The sequence below is a fragment of the Anopheles stephensi genome, chromosome 2 (genome assembly GCF_013141755.1).
Source record: "Anopheles stephensi strain Indian chromosome 2, UCI_ANSTEP_V1.0, whole genome shotgun sequence".
In the NCBI taxonomy this organism is placed as follows: domain Eukaryota; kingdom Metazoa; phylum Arthropoda; class Insecta; order Diptera; family Culicidae; genus Anopheles; species Anopheles stephensi.
This window is the reverse complement of record NC_050202.1, coordinates 44,356,053-44,374,491: the sequence shown is the minus strand read 5'-3', so window position 1 is coordinate 44,374,491 and position 18,439 is coordinate 44,356,053. Positions and strand designations below refer to the sequence as shown.

Below are 18,439 nucleotides of genomic sequence, written 5' to 3'. Positions count from 1 at the left end.
ATGCATTCATTTAATGAATTACATCTTGATCAGACGCATGAGACTTAAATCATGCCAACCACCATCACCACCACCATCACAGCTCCCTTGGGCTGCTTGCCCACGTTTACCAGAACGGACGTTTGGGTGGGGTCTCAAACTGGGATGGGAAGATCCGAGACCCTGGGCTGAAGCTGATTAGCACGCAATTGTTCATCGGAACCAGAAAACCGTGCAGAACCTCTCGGGTTTCGGGGAAGATTTATCAGTGCCTGTACTCGATGCTTACCGGCCGCTAGGAGTAGGTGAAGTGCTCGAACAGCTTCCCGAACGTCCTACCCGTTGGTCGCTCGTATGCTGTTGCGATGAGTGTTGCGTTTGGCAGACGGGAACAAAAGCCGATTGAAACGTGATGGATGAAAATTCGAGACTATGGAGAGAATCCCAACCCACACGCCCCGGTCCCGTCGTTACGTGCGATTATTCTAGCAGCTCAGCTACATGAAACAATCTAATAACGTAATCCCTTTCGAGTGGGATTGGTTTCAAAGGTTCGTGTAAGGATTGGCGCAGCTGAAGCAATTCATCGAGGAAGCGGGGGAAACTTTCTGCAGCCATGTGAGTCTGGGCGTGCGTTTATATGTGCGTTGCGTACATATTTATCTGGAAGCCCATGATAATGTGTGTTCGAGTCCTGTTTTCTTGCACTAAACCGTACCGTGTTACATGTGCACGATCACTCGTATGCAAACAATACGCAGAACAAATACGCAATTTCAGAATCGCCTGTTTCGTGCACGTAACACACCACGTTCTTGTTTCGATTTAGGTATGATGATGATGAACAACGCCCGTACCTGTGCGGAACGTGAGTATGTGTGCTATGTATGTACAAACAAATATCAATACAACACATCTCGACACACGTATTTCCGGAAGCTGGAAGAATCGCTCCGTTTGATAAAGGTTTGCATTTTCCATCACATGAACTCGAATAAATGATGAAGGATGGTGATCGAACAAGGTGTACAGCACGCAAACAACCAGCTTCAATTATTTTTCCAGCGAACACATGCAGTTGAATTGTATCATTTATCAACGATTAACGTATTAAATGCAACGATTACATGTTTTTTTTTGAATTATGTTATGTTCGCTTTACAATTTCGATAACATCGTTTGTCATGAAAGCTTGCAGGGAGTTTATCTTCACGATCAAACTGCTGTTTCAAATGTGTTTCGCTGACATTAAAGACATCCAAGGTCAGGGCACACATTGTGTACACATGGAAAAGGATACACGGTTGTTCGAAGCGGATATATCACGTTCGCGGGAATCGAATGGTACGGAAGGTTAGTTATTTTCGCATTCGTGGTCAACTTTCATATCTGCACGGTGCTGTTGTGTCGTTGCGAGATGCACACCCCATTGTGTGGCTTGGACTTAAAAATTATAATATTTGCAACAAATTCGCAACTGCAGCAAGAATAAAATGTCCTTTAGTCAGGGACTGAGTTTTTTTCTTTATACTATTGGAGCTTTTTTGTGTTCACACAGTATTATTTCAATTAATCTATAAATCCAAGACCCTGCGATACTGCTGTAAACCGTAAACTTAAAATATTTCATGAAACGGGTGATCAAATCAATAAGGATATTCTTGCACGAATGAAGATTTAGATCATCCCATCACATGCAACCCTATCAATTCAGCTTTGGACACGATCAATTGCTGCAGAAGTCCTTAACGGACACTGTCAAAGCCGGCAGTAGAAATCCTTAATCTACAATCTAGAGATATTGTCTGCAAATCTAATATTCAGGACTTTCTATTGGACTCACAAACATCATCAAACACACCATCGTAATTTGGACTTACAAAGCGGCATAGTCTGTCCCTGTGGACAGCCTTCAAAGCATTAACGATACCATGCTCATAACTTAAGTAGCGGAAAAGATTCTGGCAAATTTGATTAGCTGTATAATACTGAGATTATCGTACAGATCATAGAATATATCGTCCAAAGTTTCTCTCGCATACGGGGCCAATATTTTTTTTTAGCAGCGTATCTCGGAAACGTCTGAAATGATTTCGTCAGTTTACAGAATCCATATCTCAGGGAATCCGTGTCTGTGTATTGGGACTAAAAAATTTCGATACCATCTTATGAAACAGCTTGGTCTTATATACAGTTTTGTCAATTGTAACAAGTAATTTCAGTAGAGTAAAATCGATACTACATGTATAACCTGACATTGAAGTCAAAACTGTATACAAAACCGGCCGCCTGTCAGTGTACCTTTTGGCCAGATGCACAGCCCATCGCTGCGAAATGTTCTACTGGTTTTCATCTATTGAGAAGGCTTAAAAAAGCTTCTTAAATTTGATATTCCTTTAATTTTACTTGCCTTGTGTTTATTTTATTCCCTAAGAGTTGTTAAACCAATTTTACAGCATTCGTATTAGTCAGAGTGATCATTTAATGAACACCTTTTAACAGGCAGTAAATGTTTCTCCCCTCAAGAGGCTTTAAAAGGGTTTTTTAGTATCTCAATTTGTGTTCTATTGGAAACCACTAACTGAGTTAAATCTTCCACTATTGCTACTAAGCTCAACACACTTCTCCTCACACCATTATCTATTTGCACACCTCTCGTAATAGTTTTTGATACGAACTGCTGAATAGACCCGTTTAAAAAATCATAAAATAATACCCTTTTTACAGCCCAGCAAATGATTTCTATAATTTTCAAAATGCATAAGCCTTGTGTAGGCATGTTGCGCGGAAATTTTGAAACCATATCTGTGTGTCGCATAAAAATGTATTGCAGCATTAACAATAACATTCAATTCTGAGAATAGAAATTGAACTCAGTTGAAGCTATTGGAATTATGCCGATTTGTTTGTGTCTACACTGTCACATAGCATAAATCATGCGTGAAACTATCATGTTGCTGGTTGATGTTTAGTGCATCAGAAAATGTGATGCTGCATGACAAAAACCTCAGTTCAAAGAATAACTTTAAACATGTTTGTCCTTTTTTCTAATAGAACAGACACGATGGCAACACTGATGTGTGCAAAATAGAATAGAGTATAAGTATATTCCAAAATGAGATTGAATATCGCTTAAAGCTTACACTCGTTCCTCGCTTTCAATCACGTACGTACGGAGGGCATCGAAAAAGGCATCGACGAATCATCGGAATGATGTATAATTTAAAATCATCCTTTACCTCTGCTTACTCATGTCGAAAGCCCATTTTATCTTTGCCCCCCGCCCCGGTTGTTACCGAAATGTTGGCCCGGTTTGTGCAGCACGCGATGCACAAATATATTCATGATTATGCATTTTTATGGAACCTGCTGCTACTTCTTCAACGCTGCCTGCCTGCCTGCACGCTGTAGTGATCTCTGCTGATCTACCACTCCCAGGAGCACGCTCCTGCTGGTAAGAATGGGAAACCTTTTTGTGCTGTAACATGACGTATGTGGTTCTTTGCTGCTGCTGCAGTTGTTGTGCGGGATTTAATCCACGGGGGCCACTTAAACCGATCCACAACGGAGCACCCGCACGAAGCCCTGTAGCTCCCACGCGATACAGTTCGTTATGGGGCTCAGCAGCATCCCCAACAGCAGGATATTGCTGTAGCGTGCCCCTTGCGAGAAGAATAGAATCGAGGCGGCATCACCACTGAATCAAAGTCATTAGGGGGCCATCCCTTTAAGCTGACAATCTCAATCCTCCGACCGACGGTTTTGTGGTGGTAAAAAGAATGCCCAACCAAATGCACAAATTACTCTACTCCGCGGGTTCCTGCTGGAACGCGGGTGACAAGGCTACTCACACCAACAGCATTCACCCTAACCTTGACAGAGGTTACAACAACTGCAGGCAGGCAAGCAGAAAACATAAACAAGCTTGGCAAGAGCAGCGACGATCAGTGAACGAACGTTGCATTAATCTTAAATTATTCGCATGTTTTCTTTCGTTGCAGGTTCCAGAGACAGTCAGTGCGGTAACCGCGTGTCGCTGTGCATCATCGGTTGAAAAGAGGCGCAAAATCCGCAACAGCATCAACGCTTGCTATGGAGGTTGTCTTAGCGCTGCACCTTGAAGCACTTCTGACAGAAGTACGGCCAAGCACCGTCGGGACGTGAGGCATCCGCACATCATGGTCGCAATGCAGGACGAAACGGCACCGAACTACATCACCACCGTCACCGCCGTTGCAACTCAAGGATCTCAACTCGTTTAGTTTATTTTAATTTGTCATTACGTTAAGTGTCACGTTTTTCTTCACGTGCAGCGCGTTTTTAATCTGTTGTGTGTGTGCGTGCTCTAATGTGTTGCCTTGGAATACTACGAACTTTGGGGTGAATTGTGAATTGTTTGCTGAAAGCGTGAAAAAGGCCTGCCGCCTGTATGTGCGGTTTTGGTGATAAGTGGCGAAACTAAGTCGGATTAGAGGAAAGCCAAGAAACAAACGAAACGAAGACAAAGCGAAGCGCGTAAAGCAATATGACGATGAAGCTGTTCCGACGCGGATCGCCACGATGTATCGGCCTGCTGTCTGCGTTCGTGACGATCCTGCTCTGTCTGTACTACATCTCCATGGGGCAACCGTCGCCGGCTGGATCCGGCCCGTCCGCTCCGACTGGGATGGACGGCAAGGACGCATCCGGTGCCGTAGCCGTCGGTGCTGCCCACCAGAAACGGTAAGTCATGCGGCGACGAGCGAGCGATTTATGTTGCGCACCGAAACAACAAACAACACTGTCTTTACGATCTCGGCAAACGCGCGGATTCGCGCAATGGGAGTTTTTTTTTGCTTAGTTTGTGTCCTTCGTCTCAAATGCCATCGGATATCATATTTTTTATCATCGCCGTCTGGTGTATTTATATCGCTTAGCGGGGTTCAACCCCAGGCTGTGTAGGCTCATTTCCGAAAGATTACCCGCGAAACCCCTTTTTCTTCGTGGTGCTGGCTACTGTCCTGCCCATCTGGGTTGGCCCGTTTTTGGCCGCTCCGCCAAACTAGTGAAACGGATTATTATACGACGATGATCCCAATCCTCAAAACGACCGCCGACCACTTGCGTGCCAAAATCGATCCAACGGATTGCGTCGGTTGAATTTCATGCATCCACGGCGAGGACGACAGCGACGACGCCCGCACTCTCCGTTTTACGGAGCAAAGTTTTATGTTTTATTGGAGGAATACTCGGCCGCTACGGTTCTGGTGGAAGCTGGCGCTGGAGAATGTTTCCGATTTCCGTCTGAAACCAGCACGGGAGTTATGAGAGCCAATTTGGGATTATGGCTGCTCGTGCTTAAGTCGAAATTGTATGACTTTTTGGAATTGATTTTGCGAGTTGAAGAGTTTATTTGAGTTGTGTATCGGGGACGGAACGATCTGATACCGTGCCGTTACGATCTGCTTGCTTGGACTTGGGGCTGAAGGGCGCTTAATGCTGTGCTTCCCATTACGGTGGTATTTTGGGTGATACATATTGCAGCAGTAAAACTAATACTGACGGTCATTCTGAATGGTATACTACCATGTCGAGATATCGTGTCATTAAAACCGGAACGGGGCCTGCCATCGAGAATGTTGGATATAGTGATGGGGTCTGCATTAACCGTCGTTAACAATTTGACGACAAAATCTTTCGTGCTGAACTGCCTTGCTTCTCTTATAGCCTTGTGAAAATATGGAAGAAATTTATCGATTTGTCTTGGATCGGGCTTAAAACAAGCTGAAAATTTATAATCCTTCCTTCTTTGAAGCTTTTTAGAGCTGAAAAGAGTTATAGTTTTTGCTGTTGGAGATAAAGACTGGAGATTTAAAGTTATAATAACTATTTCGTTACCGTAACAATCACTACTCTTAATTCGTAGCAGTTAATTTAAAAAATCATATTTATGGCTAAAGTCTATCGATTCAAACACATTATTGAGTGGTTCGTTACTAAAATGTTTAAACAATACATAAATTAGCCTTGATTTGACCTCCGGACGGAATGGCGACTGTATTCTACCTGTTATTACAAACACTGCATATTCGACCATATCAGTTGACAAGTAGTCAATTGTCCGCGATAGAAACCATGGCATGGCGAACAAGACCATCAACGAAATAATTGAAAAGTGCCTGGAAAGCGCCACAGATTCCAGAGTTCATAGTCCAGTAAAAGTTCGAATATTGCTACTTAATCCAAAAAATCTTATAAGGATTTCTTAATTCTATAGAAACACTTTGATCACAATAATCTATCTAGCATGCTTGATATATGTAGTCCAACCGTGAAATTTCATAACAGTTACCCAAAGTCTTCTTCACCTTGACTTAATGACCACTTAGATCTCATGTCTCCCTGTTCTAGTTTATCAAACTTAATGGTATCACGTACTATGATAGTCAGTCCTCACAATGGGAGAACGGTCCGGATCGGATCTAAACCCCGATCCTTCCGTGTAGTCAGTCCTGCGTACAACAATACTGTCCAGACAAGATTCGACATCTAATCTTGCCAAGTAAAGACCGACTTTACTACCGCCAAGTCTTACGCACTGCTATCAAGCTATGTGTAAATCAAGTCTAAAAGGCCAAAAATGGCTGGCCAAGACGTACAGAGGACAAAGTGCTGAAAAAGGATAAGATGATCCATAAATTAGCGCAACAGCTCAAACTGCTGTATTCACAATTCCAAAAAGTCCATTCTTTTCGCCGAAGAATGCAGCAGAATGAATAGCTCTATTTCCTACCCACCCACCAGTAAGCTCCAGTATAAGCCAGAATTACGTGCCGTTACCAAAACACAATACACAGTCGCATGAAACAAAAACGTAAATAAATCACCCCAAAATTAACACGCGCTCGCTCACGGCAGTAAACAAAATGTGGCGGCCAAGGATCCCGGTTCGTGAAATTGTTTACCATCGCTCTCGCAGAACAATTATGAAATGTACGCCCATTAATGGACGCGCGACGTGTCGAGAAGGTAAAAATACAACTAAATTGTCACATTGGCACACTGAACTTTGCCCATAACTCTCGGCGTCTGCCCATGCTGCCGGTGACGGTGCCGAACAGTCTGTGTGCCATTAACTGGCGCGCCAAGCACAAGCAAAGCTAAGTAGGGAAAAGTGCTAACCTACATTAAGGTAGAACTTCCTTCCTGTCTTTCGAGTCAGTTTCGCTGACGGAGCGACGAATCGTGGCCCCACAGGGTTTTGCGCGATTGCTAATGTCATATTTTCGGGCACACAAAGTGTGCTACTTCCACTTCATCCTGACAGTTCGGGCAGCAGGCGGTAGCATTATACTCCTTCAGTCCGGAATCGATCGGTAGGATCGAAAGTCGGCTAGCTGGTTACCGGGTGGCCGGGGGGAGGAAAGGGCCGGCTGGTGATGAATCCATGAAGGGGTAAAAAAGCCAGCAAGTGTCGGTGCGATGGCAAACCATACATTATCCTCCGTTGTCCGTTGTTTCCACCCAGCACTGCTCCAGGCAATGTTTCACCATGCACGTCCGGTCCTCCTTTACGACACTCGGTCCTCTGCTTAGAAGCGTAATGTGTGGCAAACGGTGCGAAAGCATGCCTTTATCTGAAGGCAATAAAAAATCACATAAAGCGAGATATAAGTGAGCATAAATATTCCTGCATGCTTCAATACACACATACACACACACACGCGCTCCTACAACCCGTTCCGCATGATGCCGCCAGGCAATAGGACGTACATTTAAGTACAATGTGTCCATGTCAATGCGTGGGGGGGACCAACATACGTACATTCTTTACCGGTGGTGCTTAATGTGAGAAAATTCTGCCGGACCTGGAATTGGGGTCGGAAAATGCAACCGCTGTACTGAGTTGGACACGTGTAAGCCTAATGCACTAATCGATATGGCATGTAGGAACTTTCATTCCGAGCGGAAGCTTTTCGCAGGTGGATGTAAACTATTTTTAACGGTTGATTGCATCCATCTGGAATGAGTTGGGTTGTTTAGACAGGTTTTTATTCGTATTGCAAGTTTCTCAATTGTAAAATTCAATGTTTAATGGGTCCAGTATCCTGAACTCGTCCAAAGAGCAACTTTTAGCAGTGTATGTGTGCATGGCAAGACAGGACGAGTTGTGTATAGGACTCTCATTGTTTAATAATCTCTAGGCATCTAATGACGTACTAGACTTATTAATATACTACGTATAGTCAGTCCTCACTACGGGGAAAAACTCCGAATGGTATTCGAACTGCAGTCCCCCAAAGTCCTATCCATGAGTTTTAAAATCTTTGCTGCTTTGAGCAACGTTTGTTCGAGAACATGACAGAGTTTTTAATTAACTTGTACATTTTATTTGTCTGGCCTGGCACGAGCAGCTCCCTTTATTTTCAGCTCTCATCGATCTTCACGCATTCGAATCTCTCATTCACTTCAGGCAGCTAGGGTTGTCACACCTGTGGCAACAGTCCTTTGAAACATATACTCTATGCGTCTCCCATTTTTATCAACAACCTTCCCAAGGAGTCCTAAGAAATCATCAAACGGATTAAGGTTTGGATTGTAAGAGGGCCACAAATCGTAAGGCCAAAATATCCTGTTTTCCTTCAGCCATCGTTGGTTCCGAAATTGATAATAGAGCTCCATCCTATTGTAGCACAATGTCTCGAAGTTGAGAGTAGTTGATCTTCACCCAGCCAAGCATACTTATTCTTCTTCTTTGGCTCTCCTTACTCGAAAGATCGCGGTCTGCCTTTTCTGGCTTTAAATGACTTGTTTTACCCGTAGCTGGCTAGTCAGTTCTGCGTACGGGTAGTAGGTCTGATTATCCAGGGATCTCCACGGGGTCGAAGAGTTGGTAATATCCCATTTTACACTTCGCTATTCATTACATTGTTGGACGACACCAAGCCAACCATCATAACACCAGTCGGATGCTTGGTTTTAAACTAAAACTTCATCTTCTCGGGTTTATTCTCAAGTTTGCTGGGTGGAATAAAGTGGTCTCTGCAGCCTATTGGAGACAGCATCGATACTGAACAGCTATTCGTCGGAGAACAGGATTATCATTAATTACTTCTTCAACAATAAAAGTAACTTTATTGAACTAGTTACCCTCAGTTCCCTTGGCTGGTTAGTAATCAAGCCATGTTTTAATTCCACTGGAAATTGTATGAAAGTCTTCTTGGACAGTTTTCTGCAAAGATTTCTCACAGATAATGGCTCCAATCTTTGCTCGTACCGATTTCATCACGTTTTTAATCCTGTACTTCAACCTACATTTTCTGGCGTACGTATTAGCCCAGGATTATTCTGTAGAGACTGTTCGATTTGATAAACTATCTTCCCTGTTTGCAAATTACGAGCATTGATGTTTTCCATCGAAATACTCCAAAATACTTGCAGATTGCAAGTATTTCGTGATGCATTCAGATGGATGCCGTAACCAGTCGATGCTTCGAAGAGGCCAAGTGCAAGATATTCCCAGAAGCTCGGCAGTTCCCCAGTGCAACGGAGTTGCTGTTCGCACTCCAATAGTACAGCGACCATCAACTTCAACAATGTCTTTTTGCGTCGTGTTGCATTAGTGGTGGAGTAATGTCCTGCGGGTGTATATCCTGGATTGAGCTTTTGCCCCTATTTTTCCTACACACACTTATTCCCCAACGGGGGAGAAATACATTTTCCCGCTAGATTGCTAGAAAGTGAATCGCGTTTTCCGTGTTCCGTTCGCCTTTTTTTCAACACCACCCCTTTCAGCCTAACAAAGTTGGGTGAGCGCAGGCGAATAGGACACGAAGCCGGCGTTCGGCCGTTTTGGTTGGTTGGCTTTCGATTGCTTTCCACTCCTGGAAGAGTAGGCAAACTTTCTTCTGACTAGCACTTCGATTGGAGTTACCGAGTACCGGGAGCCGAAGAAAGATAGAGACCTCTTTCCGAAGAACTTCACATTGTGCTCCCTTCCTGCCTTTCTCTTTCTCCTTATCCCCCGGTTCCGGTTTGGCTCGTAAAGTAAAAATAAATAAATTGTTTGATAGGCAATTACGGGCAACAAATGACCGGAAGGAATGCCAAGATGTTCGTCCGCTCTGCTTGAAGAACGCTTCAAAGTTAAGCTTAATTTATTGATGTATAAACTGAAGCAAGAGCAGTTTTGCAGTTCAAAAACATTCAGATGTGTTAGTGGTTTTATGCTCTGTGTTGTCGGTTCACTAACCTAAACTGCTTCAAGTAGCTGCTAGGCGTGTTTCATTGAGTTTAATTTCAGTTACCAGCATCCCACCAGCACAGTTGTATACCGTAATAATAATCTATTCTTCCGGTTTGTAATTAGAAATTAGAATACCATCTCATCTGTACACGCTTCTTGTCACCTTAACCTTAACCTTAACCGATATATAGCCTTTTTCTGTTGGTTTTCCTATTTTTAATTACTTTCTCAGCCCCATTTCACCAGATCTCGCAAAGCTGTCTTTTGACTCTATCGGACATTGTTTACCCCTTTTTTGCTTGACCTTTAGCTTTTGATCATTTTCTTTTCGCCCGGTTTCCGGTTCAAAACGCTTTTCACTTCATGATAAACTTAGAAACCGTGTCTCTCGCTAAATGAAGTTTCTTTCGGCAAAAAGGGGTTTGCTACACAAGTTCACCAAAAACAAGAGTGCCAAACTTAAAGCAAACTGATCACCACCAACCATGACGCGGGGCTGTGCCCAGCAAGGAAGATGCGCGGTGTCGGGATTTGTTTGTTTGTGTGTTTGGGGTAAAAACTTTTTTGTTCGGGTTAGCTGATAAAGTGTGCTTCGGAAGCGAGTCAAGCGTGTACATCTTCTTGCTGTTGCAGTTCCGTGACTTTGCCTTTGACTTGCCCGCCCGACGCTTTGATGTTTTCTTTCTGCGGCGTGGCATCTCGATGGAGGTGTGTGTGTGTGTGTGTGGGTTTAATTTTTCCACAGTTCAATGTGTGGATCACCACACGAACACGATCGAATGCGAACGGTTCACGCTTTAGTTGTCGATTACCGAAATATTCTACCGAGTGTACCTTCCGCAACTGCAGCAGGCGAAAACATTGCCGTGCTTGCGGTGGACATGACATGTAGTAATGTAATTACTGATTGAAAATGAACTGCAGCAACCCAATCTGCTTCTGCTCCTGCTACTGCTGCACCCGATGTCCGAATGTCTCGCGAAGGAACACCGTCATCCGCTTGCTACACTGGATTATGCAGATTTCGATCCGATTCAATTCTCGGTACTGGGTCTTCTCCCTCCTGTACGGTGCTGTACGGTTGCGCCGTGTACACCATCATCGAACGAGATGTGCCAACAGAAACACAGAACCATAATCCCTTTGCCATGTACCGGAGGGTAAGTTTGTCATCCGTCGTACCATCCGTATCCGAATCGCTATTGGATTGGCTTTCTGGGAAATGTTATGCTAAGTCGGCCGAGGATACGGTGACTTCCGTTTTTCGGTGACTACGAACATCGTTTCTTCATTTGCGGTTTACCGAATGTGAATGCTCCGGTCAAACAAAGTTTCGATTAGCCGTCAACTAGTAGCGTGTATGTGTGTCTGTGTGTGGTATTGTCCTTGGTAGTGTATGTTTTAGCATCCAAAGGATGTTCAGGATACATTGGAAGCCATATTTATGGGACGTATGTGAATGTTGTGCCGGATGGTACAGCGGTATTAAATTAATTCGCGTAACTTTACTTGTATAAGGCGTATATTTACTTTTTATGCATTAAGTTTTCGGGTGTGACCGTCAGCTGAAAGTATTTCCAAAGTCATATTATGGGTTACACCCGAAAGAATAAGATTTTTCATAGAAAAATGTACATGTCTAGCAATTGGTAGGCACTGTATTTCCAGGAAAAAGAAGATACCCTAGTATCAGAAACATTCCGTAAATTTAGATGCTTTTGACGAGATACCAAAGATAAGCACTCCGAGCGTCTTAAGATAGCTAAAAAAAATGTTTGAAACATAATTATGCAGAATAATTGAACGCCGGAAAGTTTTCACAAATTATACAAAAAATTACATTGTGTAAGATAATGTAATTTGACCCTCATAAATGCCAAGTCTTCAATTAACTGAAGACTCAAGGACAAATATCTTCTTCAAATCGTCGGAGACTTTAAGTCATTAGACTTCACTCCTCTTAACGTATCCTTGGTTTAGAGCGAGGTTGAGGTTCATTTAAAGATCATTTATTATGAGCTGAACTTATGCTTGCCCTTTGGATGTATTAAGCGGTAGGTTGTTTGTTATAAACTGCTTCAATCTAACTTATTTGTTTAAAAAACGATTTATGGTCTCAACATAGTAAACATTCTGTTATTGTTTCCCATAACTCTGAACATGGGTACTAAACGATCCCATCAATTTGTTACGCCAACATACAAAAAAATTCCCCTTAATCCAGCCCCGCGCTAATGCATTCGTCAACGCAGACTCTTATCACCGTTACCAATCGCAACCTCCTCTCCCAACCTATTAGCACGCGCTGCACAACAGACTTGGCATCAAATTCGATTGAAATCTACGTTTTTATCATCACCTTCCAGCGCTCGAACGACGAACGCCCGTGCCAGGTATCTGTGTCTAGTCCATTTGCTCTGCTCGTATGGATGGGAAGCGAATATCTGCACTCTTGCGCCTGTATGCGCTAGAGCTGGAGGAACGTGGCGAAGTTTTCCCCCTTCCGAAAGTGAAAAGAAATCAGACCCGACTCGCTCGTTCTCCGGTTGCACACATCTCTCCACGTGTTGAGAGTTATCGCTGGATTGGACGGCCGTCTGTCATCAGCACACTTTGTGTCGTCGGCTGGAGATGGAAAAAGGGTATGGAAAGCTGTGGTAGCTTTCCTAAGTGACGCTACTCGGAAAACTGCAATGACACTGAGGGAATGGATCTGCATTGTCGCACAAATTGGGTTATGCTCTGCTCTCATCCACACACACACACACACTCGTGCACATTCTGCATGCATACTTTGGCAAGATTATATTTTCTTGTGATTTTTTTTTGGGAAGCATTATCTACAAACCTACCCCAATCGCCTACCCTATCGCGTTTCTCAGAAGGTCATTTTTTCAAACCCGATCGTGCTTAAAATGAGTGGTGCAAAGAGCTAGTCAATACACAGTACACCGCCACTAGTAGCATTTTTCTTCATCATCAAATCTTCGCTTCCGAACAACCCTAGCAAATGACCGACTATTGTGTCTTCTACGGCGTCCAAACGTTTAGTCGACGTGTGGGAAGGTGCTGGATCTGACTATATCCCAGCGGTGTTTTCATTTCTATTCCGTCCGCTCTAGTCCGTGCCATCAATCGGGAGGGCTGTCGGGATTTCGATTGAGCCCGGTAACCTTATCGTACCATCATCACCTTCACCATCCCCCATCATCATCTTCAACATCTCCAATGCGGATATGGCATGCAATCGCCGGCCAGCCAGCCAGACTTGTCTACTTCCATCACACAATATACGACCTGAAACTGCGTAATCCATCCTTCGGGAATACCATGCGAGCGGAAACAATTGTACCGGGAGATCGATTCCACGGGCAGCAAATTCCTGGAAGAAAATACGTCCACCTTTGCACCGTGCACTCGGGGAGCGCAATTGTTCCCTTGCTGCGGAACTGTGCAGTTCGGGATAAAAAGTTCGCCTCATTCGCTGAACGACACCGTCCAACCGGGGTTTCGATTCCTTCTCGGCCCATTATCGAATCCACCGTACTCCACCGAATCCGGGACTCGTACATCACCCGGGACACTAATGGACAGAAAGGCAAACACAAACACCACGGGCAGCACGAGTTAAGCGGAATTCGGAAGGATATATGGGACAAAAAAACACACTCCCTTTCAAACACACACACACACACATTGGGTTTATTCCCCTGTTGCTGGACACATTCACATCTCGGCGCACGGTTTATTAGGAAGCAATTGGATTAGACTAGCGGCGATCTCGCTTAGTTCCGTATTCTACCGTGCAATGCTGGGTCCAGTTCGACCAAGTTGGGACCAAACACCGTCCGCATGCCACTGTTTATATCGTGGTATATTTGATTAGTGCGCCTTTTCTCCACATTTGCTGGGATCGCTACTTTGGGTCCACAGGCAGATGGTGCTCACGTGCGAATCCATTCCTTCGCATGGGTATTCATCTAATGTATCTGGTTTAATGACATCAAGCCCGGACAACGCTCTGGTCCAGTCGTCTGTCCAGTTTGTGTTTGTGTGTGTGTGTGTGGTTAAATAAGTTAAGCGAGGTTGACATGGCCCAATCTGACACTGGAATCGAGGTCAATTAGGGCGCTATCTATAACACATTGTGGATCGCAAACGCAAAAGACTGAATTATTTTTTCACAAAAGTATCACACAAGATGCCATACGAACTTTTCATTGGTTTTGGAAAGTATTTTAGTACTTAAAATTATCTTCCATTCGCTCTCAATGTATACCATTTGTATACTTGAGCTTTCTCCTTCCTTAAATTAATTTATCTCTACTTCGCGCAGGACAGCGTCCAGAAAAGATTCAATATCCGGTCCTGTCGAGCGAAAGACGTACCAGCGCCTCAATACTTGTCTTTGATAGTTATCTAAAACTTAGGCTTCCGAGTGGTAGATCATCACTTCTTCTTGGTTTAACCCCGGCTTAGTTTAGACCTTATTTTCTTAGGTTAATGATCTCTTAGGTTAAGCTTACCGTTTCTAGCTTACCACACTTATCAATATCACGTAGTTTAAAGTCAATCTTCACTACTGAGAATTCGATGGGATTTGAACCTCGATCATGATATGTGAATACCGGCGCCGCAGTCGCCTCTAACACCGGACCGCCCCCGAACTTAGTATTATTTAAACCATTGCTGGCCTCCAGATGATCATAGTGGTAAGCCATTCCGGGGCTCCAAATAAAGCAGACAATTTGCTGCTAGAATTCAATCTCTCAAGATGTCAAACATTAATAGTTCTACTCTAAAACTCTGTAACTCTGTAACTCACTTTTAAAATAAATTATATAATAGTTATAGATTTCAATTTATAGTTTCGGTAAATCGTCAACATGAAAAATCCCTTTCAAACAAAAAAAAACACACACATATATAAAAAACCGAATCCCTTCTGAATGTCACTCGTAAGATGCAAATCCGTCATCAACTCAATCGCACATTCATTCGCGCGCTGTCACTGTCATGTAGACAGACACGCGTCACCAAAAAGCGGACCGCCGTTTTGTCTAAATCGCTCCTTCGAGATTTCCCTCCTTCTCGCTCTCGACCACCACCACCATAGCCATCGTTTCTAAATCGTTTCGACAATTTAGCCTTTTATTGCCATCGCTCACTGTCACATTCACGCAATGTTTCGACATGGCCACGAGACTAGACGACGACATCTCATACGTGTGTGCCACCGTCTGCCACACGATTGAGCTAAAATTTGCACCAATTGACAGCCAGGTGGCCACGGGATCCGCGTAAAGGTTCCGGAACGACATTTTATACAGCACACACACACACACTAGTGCTAACGCGCACCAATCGTCCCAACGATGGCAGCGAATCAAATGCGCTAACGTCCGAATGGAGACGCCTGGTTGCCGGTGGCTGATGCGGAATATACATACATGCGCGGCACTTACAATGCGCGGTTTTACGAAGCAAACCAGGCGAAAAATGCAATTGAGAAAATGGACACGGAATACAGTGGAATTTTCATTCATACCCACCACCGCTTCCTCCACGTCCCGTACCCGGTCTTCCTCACCATCAAGCGGATTGTTTGTGACTCTCAAAAGGACCGTTACAGCGTCGTAGTTCCCACAATTCGTCGCTTGTCGTCGTTCCACCGCTGCGGAACGATTCTGGGGGTACTTTATTTTCCCCACAAGATATTGAAAATTCACAATTTACCAATTCTCGTTCAATCGGAAAAATCATTCAACAATAAATATAAGCGAACGGAACGAACAAAAATTCAAGCACTGTGCGAAGAAAGGGACACAACACGAAACATGGTGAAGGAGAGAGAGAGAGAGAGGTCGAAACGTGTTATGAGCTCCAAAATTGCAAGTGAAGCCCCCCCCCCCCCCCCCTACCGAAGGGGTGGCATCGACCGTGCAAAGGGTCGTTCCCATTTTATGTTAGCCGCCTGTGACATCGACCGTACGTCATCTCACGCGCGAGTATCCATCTCCTTGCTGGCATCGAAACTTCCGGAAGGCTCGGGTTGCGTTTTTCGGAAGATCGTACACCATTTTTCGCAGCGTACCGAGGCTCTGCACACTCCTTGTTTATTTCCATTTCATCAGGACGAACAACACAAAGTAAGAGAGGAGTAAGAATGGGCCTGTTTTTATAACACAGTTTTGTTTTGCTCACTGCTATTAAAAGTGTTGTGTGAAAAATTCTACAGGAAAAAAAGGCACAATGTCCATTCATAACGGTCGCGTGCTCGGCTGACAACAGTTCAACGAAATTGCACTCAGAGGCAATGGTAATAAAATTCGCAACAACAGTCACGGTAGCACAAGTCGTGCTCCACATCGGAACTTGGACACTCACGGCGGAGAAAACAAAAAGGCGTACGAACTCAATCTCCCTGATGTACGGTGCCGAATATCGAATGTCCTTCGACACACTGAATCTTTGTATGTGTGTGTGTGTACTACCAATCCCTGAAGCCATACAGTAACAACGGCGATCGCGGCGATCCATTTTCCTGCGACGATGTGAGCGCCGATCCATATATTTTCGCATCATTAAGCGCTCATAATAAAATTTCGAATAAAGAAAGCAATCGATGGAACGGGTAGCAGAGTAGACCGTGCGGTTGTGAGGCTCGTGTGGGACAGTTTACAGCCACTGCTACACGGCTGAAGGCAAAATTTTATTTCGGATTTTGGTTCCTTTTTTTGTCTTCGGCTCGGCCAACAAATGACAGCTTGTGGCTGAATGGTAAATGGAGACCGAGGAGAGTCATTTTGCCCAGATAGACTGTTGTCACTGTTATTTCAGGTTGGCATAACAGTTTTATCACCCCGTTTTTTTTTATTGTGATCAATTTTTAGTCATCGCCTCAACCAACCCTTGGGATGTAGTACCTTACCTAACAACAAGTTTAAAATAACTTCCGTATCGATTATTGAACCCTGTTCTGGCGTGATAGGGTGTGAAACCACGTGCAATATATGGAGGACTTTTTTTTGGGTTTGAATCGCTATCACTCCTCAACAATCACTTAACTTGCTCACAGCTACTTTGAGTGACTTTGTTCGAAAAAGAAGTTGGAAAAAATATGGAGCTTCTGTCCCTCGGCATCAAAAAACTAATGCGTTCTAATTTATTTTTCATACTACATTCCCGTGTCTGGCTGTTAATAAATCCTCATAATCCTTAACTCGCCCACGGATCAGCATTTGTTCGGCAATCATAACAAGCAAAAGCTCCCATGAATGACACATTCAAGCACAAGGGCCGTCCAAAAATAAAGACACACGCATGAGGTCTTCTAAGCGAAAGGAAAGTTAGACGAGAAACTCATCACCGAGCAAAAACAAAAACAGCAACAAAAAAACACGAAAAAAGGATGAAAGTTTATGAAATTTTATGGAATGTCATCAAAAATTACTATCCAACGGGGAAAAAAGGATCATTCTTTGGTGCTTGTTTGCTCTTCTGCCTCTTCTCCAATTCTACCCTTTCCATCAATCTCTCACTCTCTCTTTCACTCACTCTTTTGTTACTTCCTGTTCGAGAAGAAAGTTTTCCGGCGCTTTTTGTGGTCCTGTCTTTCTTATTATATACACACACCGGGACAGCAAAGTTAAGGTCTCGACTCGTTATCCGTTCATCCCTCTTGCTATCCGTTCCGAGGATCCCTGCACGGTTGACAGGATTGATAGTGCCGAATAACGAGATGAAACAGACTGGCCGAGCATGAATTTTTGGGGCGAAAGTTATAACACCTATCCAAAACGAAACGGAAACGAACAGGTGGGGAAAGGGTGGCAGTAATGGGAATGTTAGGCAGTTAAACTAGCTCCAAACTAGAACTCGGAGGGTAGGAGGATGTAACTTTTTCCCCTTTCGAACCGGAACCAACGGAGGTACAGTGTGAGACAATATAATAAGATCACCTCAATGCCTTTTTTCGCACATCATTTCAAAATATGATGACGACAATACGACATTAGGCCGTAATACTAAAAATATAAATAATTTCAAAATACGAATCGGCCACATCTCTAACTTCATCTCAACCAAATTTCCATTTTGTTGCGTTACAATCAAAGCCTTGTTCAAACGAGAGCTTGTTGTATTATTGTTTGAATTTTTATCACCTAGACAAATAGGTGTATGTTTGGGACATGTTGTCAAGTTTGCTCAAACATGTACTCTCAAAGGCATCTC

The 18,439-nt window shown here is 43.8% G+C and overlaps 1 protein-coding gene across 4 annotated transcripts in view; it reads left to right on the top strand.

Annotated features, from left to right (window-relative positions):
- LOC118505873 (alpha-mannosidase 2) overlaps positions 1-18,439 on the top strand; it is a 102,472-nt gene that overhangs the window by 65,704 nt on the left and 18,329 nt on the right. For all 4 annotated transcript variants that reach the window (XM_036042300.1, XM_036042296.1, XM_036042297.1 and 1 more), the window contains one exon: positions 3,981-4,701. In XM_036042300.1, coding sequence (XP_035898193.1) covers positions 4,505-4,701 — 197 coding nt within the window. In that variant the 5' untranslated portion in view covers positions 3,981-4,504. The remainder of the gene's footprint in view (positions 1-3,980; positions 4,702-18,439) is intronic.